The sequence below is a fragment of the Ammospiza caudacuta genome, chromosome 31, assembly GCF_027887145.1.
Source record: "Ammospiza caudacuta isolate bAmmCau1 chromosome 31, bAmmCau1.pri, whole genome shotgun sequence".
NCBI lineage: Eukaryota > Metazoa > Chordata > Aves > Passeriformes > Passerellidae > Ammospiza > Ammospiza caudacuta.
The window spans coordinates 2,272,219-2,278,415 of record NC_080623.1 but is presented as its reverse complement, the minus strand read 5'-3'; the positions used below and the strand labels follow the sequence as shown (position 1 = coordinate 2,278,415).

At 69.2% G+C, this 6,197-nt stretch overlaps 1 protein-coding gene across 1 annotated transcript in view; it reads right to left on the bottom strand.

Moving 5' to 3' along the window:
• Positions 1-1,676: 1,676 nt before the first annotated feature.
• The window catches only part of KIF5A (kinesin family member 5A), a 30,611-nt gene continuing 26,090 nt past the window's right edge, over positions 1,677-6,197 (bottom strand). The window contains exons 20-25 of the mRNA XM_058821972.1: positions 5,883-6,096; positions 4,311-4,419; positions 3,740-3,810; positions 3,215-3,242; positions 3,045-3,132; positions 1,677-1,891 (exon numbers count right to left, since the gene is read on the bottom strand). Of these exons, the coding sequence (XP_058677955.1) occupies positions 3,054-3,132; positions 3,215-3,242; positions 3,740-3,810; positions 4,311-4,419; positions 5,883-6,096 (501 nt within the window). The 3' untranslated portion in view covers positions 1,677-1,891; positions 3,045-3,053. The remainder of the gene's footprint in view (positions 1,892-3,044; positions 3,133-3,214; positions 3,243-3,739; positions 3,811-4,310; positions 4,420-5,882; positions 6,097-6,197) is intronic.

The following is a 6,197-nucleotide window of genomic DNA, read 5'->3' as shown; positions in this document are numbered from 1 at the left end:
AGCGCCCCCAGTGTGACACCGCTCCCCCAAACACCCCCTGTGCGCCCCACTCCTCTCTGCGCCCCCCGTGTGCCCCCCTCCCCAAATCCCCCGTGGGACCCCCCCCAAATCTGTCAGTGTGACCCCCCCCACTCCCCAAATCCCCCGTGTGACCCCAGTGCCCCCCGTGTCACCGCACTCCCCCAAACGCCCCCAGTGTGACACAGCTCCCCCAGCCCCCCCTAAGCCCCCCGAGCCCCCCCGGCCCCTCCAGTTCCCCGCAGCCCCCCCAGCCCCACCGGCTCCTCTCAGCCCTCCTGAGCTCCCCCAGGTTCCTCGTACCCCCCCGAGCCCCCCAGACTCTGTCAGAGCCCCCCCAGACCCCCCCATACCCCCCAAGCCCCCCCAGTGTCTCTCAGAGGCTCCAAGCCCCCCATTTTCTCTCAGAGCACCCCCAGAGCCCCCCAGTTTCTCTCAGCCCCCCATTTCCTCTCATTGCCCCCCATTTTCTCTCAGCCCCCCATTTTCTCTCAGCCCCCCAGTTTCTGTCATTGCCCCCCATTTTCTCTCTCAGCTCCCCATTTTCTCTCTCAGCCCCCCATTTTCTCTCACCCCCCCATTTTCTCTCACCCCCCCATTTTCTCTCAGCCCCCCATTTTCTCTCTCAGCCCCCCATTTTCTCTCATTGCCCCCCAGTTTCTCTCAGCCCCCCATTTTCTCTCAGCCCCCATTTTCTCTCACCCCCCAGTCTCTCTCAGCCCCCCATTTTCTCTCAGCCCCCCATTTTCTCTCTCAGCCCCCCATTTTCTCTCTCAGCCCCTCAGTTTCTCTCTCAGCCCCCCATTTTCTCTCAGCCCCCCATTTTCTCTCTCAGTCCCCATTTTCTCTCATTGCCCCCCATTTTCTCTCACCCCCCCAGTTTCTCTCAGCCCCCCATTTTCTCTCTCAGCCCCCCATTTTCTCTCAGCCCCCCATTTTCTCTCTCAGCCCCCAGTTTCTCTCATTGCCCCCCAGTTTCTCTCAGCCCCCCATTTTCTCTCAGCCCCCCATTTTCTCTCTCAGCCCCCCATTTTCTCTCATTGCCCCCCAGTTTCTCTCAGCCCCCCATTTTCTCTCAGCCCCCATTTTCTCTCACCCCCCCAGTCTCTCTCAGCCCCCCATTTTCTCTCAGCCCCCCATTTTCTCTCTCAGCCCCCATTTCTCTCTCAGCCCCTCAGTTTCTCTCTCAGCCCCCCATTTTCTCTCAGCCCCCCATTTTCTCTCTCAGTCCCCATTTTCTCTCATTGCCCCCCATTTTCTCTCACCCCCCCAGTTTCTCTCAGCCCCCCATTTTCTCTCTCAGCCCCCCATTTTCTCTCAGCCCCCCATTTTCTCTCTCAGCCCCCCAGTTTCTCTCATTGCCCCCCAGTTTCTCTCAGCCCCCCATTTTCTCTCAGCCCCCCATTTTCTCTCTCAGCCCCCAGTTTCTCTCATTGCCCCCCAGTTTCTCTCAGCCTCTCCCTTTATTGCGCTCCGGCCGCGCTGGGCGGGACATGCAGCGCTGGGGGGGGGCGGGGGCGCGGGGACCCCCCCGGAATGGGTGGGGGGGGGGGGGCACAGCCGAGACGCCAAGCGAGGGACCCGGGGGGGGCGGGGGGGGGGGGCCGGGGGTGACACTGTCACATTGTCACATTGTCGCACTGTCACATTGTCGCATTGTCACATTCTCCATCCGGGTTAAGGCAGCTCGAGCGGCCCCGCCCCCCCCGCCTCGGCCCCGCCCCCACCGGGGGTCCCGGGGGGGGTCCTGGGGTGGGGGGGGGGGGGGGGAGCGGCCCCTCCCCCCGCACGGAGCGAGCGTGGCACGAGCACAGGACACGGGTGACACCGGTGACACCGGGACATGCGGGCGGAGCCGGGGCTGCAGCACCTGCGGGGGGGGACACGGGGGTCGGGGGGGGCAGAGACAGCACGGGGGTACCCCAGGGATCGGGGGGGGACCCCGGAACCTGCGGGGGTCGGGGGGGCTACCCCAGGGATGGGGGGGACCCAAAGGATTGGGGGGGGGGAAGCTCGGAACCTGCAGGGCTCGGAGGGGAGCCCAGAGTCGGGGGCGGGACCCCAAGGATGGGGGGGGACCCCAGGGATCGGGGGGGAGACCCCAGGGATGGGAGGGGGGGACCCCGGAACCTGAGGGGATCGGAGGGGACCCCAGGGGTAGGAGGGGGGGATCTTGGGGTGGGGGGACCCCAGGGATGGGGGGGATCCAAAGGATTGGGGGGGGGGGGGAACCTCGGAACCTGCAGGGCTCGGAGGGGAGCCCAGAGTCGGGGGCGGGACCCCAAGGATGGGGGGGGGGACCCCAGGGATAGGACGGGGGGATCTTGGGTTGGGGGGACCCCAGGGATGGGGGGGGAATTGGGGCATCCAGGGGCGGGGGGGGGGGTTGGGGGGTACCCATGGAATGGGGAGGGGGTGTCTGATTCAGGGGTTGGGGTCACTCGAAGGATGGGGGAGATCCCCGGGGGTCCGTGAGAAAGGGGGGACAGGGACCCCGAACCTGGGACGGGTGAGGAATGAATCTGGGGGGCTCTCAAAACTGAGGGGGGTGTGGGAATGAGGTGGGGAGGGGTCTCACACCTGGAGGGGGTAAGGAATGAGTTTGGGGAGGGTCCCGCACTTGGGGAGGTGTCGGAATGGGTTTGGGGAGGGGTCTCACACCTAGGGGAGTGTGAGGTGGAAAGGGGGGGGTCCCTCGCCTGGGGCTGTGAGGAATGAGTTTTAGGGGGGGTCCCGCACTTGGGGGGATGTGAGGAATGAATTGGGGGGGGTCTCACATTTGGGGGACTGTGAGGAATGAGTTTGGGGGGGGGGGTCCCACACCCGGAGGGTTGTGAGGAATGAGGTGGGAGGGGTCTCACACCTGGGGCTGTGGGAGGGGTCCCTCACCCGGAGGGCTGTGAGGAATGAGTTTGGGGGGGTCCCACACTTGAGGGGGTGTGGGAATGGGTTTAGGGGGGGTCCCCCAGCTGGGGGGTGTGAGGAATGAGTTTGGGGGGGGGTCTCACACCCGGGTCCGTACCTGGGGGGGGGCATTAGCTGGCCGCCGTCTCCTGGCGCAGCGGGAAGAGCTTCGCCGCCTCCTCGGCCTCGCAGGCGCAGGACAGGTCACTCCTGGGGGGGGGGGGGCGGGGGGTGTCAGCAGGGACTCCCCAAACCCAGGACGCCCCCCAGCCCCGCCCTGCCCCCCCCTCACCTGTTGTCGTTGATGTCTGTCACGTTCCCTGCAAGGAACAGCAGCAGCTCCAGGGGGGGCTGGGGACACCCCCAGGGCCCCCCCCATGGTGTCACCCAAACATTGGGGACACCCCCACTCACTGGGGACACCCCCAGGGCCCCCCCATGGTGTCACCCCCGACATTTGGGACACCCCCAGGCCCCCCCCCATGGTGTCACCCCGACATTGAGGACACCCCCAGGCCCCCCCACCATGGTGTCACCCCGACATTGGGGACACCCCCACACCTCCCATGGTGTCACCTCTACACTGGGGACACCCCCAGGCCCCCCCATGGGACCACCCTGACACTGGGGGCACGCCCACACCCCCCCCATGGGGCACGCTGACATGGGGACACCCCCACACCCTCCATGGGGCACCCCAACATTGGGGACACCCCCAGGGCCACCCCATGGGACCACCCTGACACTGGGGACAACCACCCCCACACCCCCGATAGTGTCACCCCAATACTGGGGACACCCCCAGGCCCCCCCTCACCATTATCCACGTTGAGCTGCTGGTAGGGGTCCGGGGGGGTGCTGGGGAGCGTGGGGGGGCCGCTGGCAAAGCTGGGGAGGGGGGGACAGAGGGGACAGAGACCCTGAGACCCCCCTGGGCACTGCGGGCACGAAGGGGGCACCCCATGCCATGCTTGCCCCCCACCTCCAGCCCCTCAGATACCTCTGCCTGCCCCCCCCAAATAATCCCCCGTACCCCGGCACCCCCAGAGCACAGCAGTCCTCCCCCAGGACCCCCCCCCACCCCTGCACCCCCCCCTGGAACCCCCTGGGACCACCCCCAGGCCCCCCAGGAACCCCAGAGCACATCAACCGTGCCCCAGGACCGCCCCACCTGTGCAGCCCCCCGGAACCCCCTCAGACCCTCCCAGCCCCTGCACCCCGAGTGCCTCCCTTCCCCCGGGACCCCCACCCCCCGCCCCTGCCCCCCTCCTGCCCTCCCAGGACCCCCCCTGCACCCCCAGAGCTCACCACCCTCCCCTCAGGACCCCCCACCCTGCACCCCCAGACCCTCCCAGCCCTCCAGCACCCCCCGTGCCCCCCGCACTCACAGGCCGTGGGGCCCGGGCAGGGCGCCCCCCCCGGGGTACCCCTGGAACAGGCTGTTGGTGTAGCTCAGCCCCGTGGGCGATGGCGCCTGCCCCGGCCGCACCGGCTTGGCTGGGGGGCACGGGGGGGTCAGGGGCGCTGCTGGCACCGGCACGGCCAGAGGGCACCCCCAGAGCCTGGGGCACCCCCTGGGCTGGGGCTGTGCCCGTGTGCGGGGGTGTCAGCCACAGCATCCCCCCCCCCCACCAAAATCCAGAGTGTGCCAGGCTGGGTGCCCACCCTGCACTCACCGCGCCCACCCTGCAACCGCCATGCCCACCCTGCACTCACCGTGCCCACCCTGCAACTCCCGTGCCCACCCTGCACCCACCGTGCCCACCCTGCACTCACCGTGCCCACCCTGCACCCGCCGTGCCCACCCTGCAACTCCCGTGCCCACCCTGCGCCCCCCGTGCCCAAAACCCAGAGTGTGCCAGGCTGGGTACCCACCCTGCGCCCACTGTGCCCACCCCGCACCCCCCACATCTCACGCACCCCCCCATGCCCACCCTGCGCCCCTGTACCTGTACCCACCCTGCACCCCCCATGCCCACCCTGTGGCCCCCGCGCTCCCCCTGCCCTCCTGGCACCTTCTGTGCCCACCCCGTACCGCCCGTGCCCACCCCGCACGCCAGGACCCAGTTCCACTCCATGCTGCACCCTCGATGCCCACCCGGCTCCCTGGGCACCCCCTTGCACCCCCCATGTGCTCACATGCGCCCCCACCCCCTGCATCTCCCGTGCCCACCCTGCTCCCCTGCACCCTCCATGCCCACCCTGCACCCTGAGCACCCCCTTGCATCCCCCATGTACCCGCGGCCCCAGCACCCGCTGTGCCCACCCTGCCCACCCCGTGCCCACCGTGCACCCTTCAAGCCCCCTGCACCCCGGTTCCCGTTACCCGCCATGCCCCCCGTACCGATGTGCGCTGCGTGCCCCCCTATCCCGGTGCCCCCTGTACCAATGCGGGCTCCGTGCCCCCCGGTGCCCCCCCGTACCCATGTGCGCTCCGTGCCCTCCCTATCCCGGTTCCCCCGTTCCAATGCGGACTCCGTGCCCCCCGGTGCCCCCCGTACCAATGTGGGCCCCGTGCCCCCTCTCCCGATCCCCCCGTACCCATATGGGCTCCGGGCCCTCCCGGTGCCCCCAGGTTCCCCCCGTACCCAGGAGGGCTCCGTGCCCCCCTCTCCCGTTCCCCCCGTACCCATGTGCGCTCCGTGCCCCCTCTGTGCCCCCGTACCGATGTGGGTACCGTGCCCCCCTATCCCGGTTCCCCCCGGTTACTCCCGTCCCCCCTTACCCATGTGGGTACCGTGCCCCCCTATCCCGGTTCCCCCGTACCGATGTGCGCTCCGGGCCCCCCCATCCCGTTCCCCCCGTACCGATGTGGGCTCCGTGCCCCCTCAGCCCCCCGGTTCCCGTTCCCCCCGTACCGATATGGGCTCCATGCCCCCTCAGCCCCCCGGTTCCCGTTCCCCCCGTACCGATGTGGGCTCCGTGCCCCCTCAGTCCCCCGGTTCCCGTTCCCCCCGTACCGATGTGGGCTCCGGGCCCCCGCCGCGCCCCCCGGGCCCGCACGGCCTCCCGGATCCGCTCCACCTCCTGCTGGTAGCGCCGCTTGTCCAGGCGCGCCCCCTCCTTGGCCGCCCTCAGCGCCCCTTCCAGGGCCTGCACTCGCCCAGCCGTAGCGCGCAGCCGCTTCTCCAGCTTCGGAAGCTCACAGCGCAGGTCTGCATTGTCACGGACCAGCTGTGCGACACGTCAGTACCGGCACCGGCACCGGGGCCCGCCGGACCGGCCCTGCCCCTGCCCCGGGGCTCGCAGCGCGGGTCAGCATTGTCACGGACCAG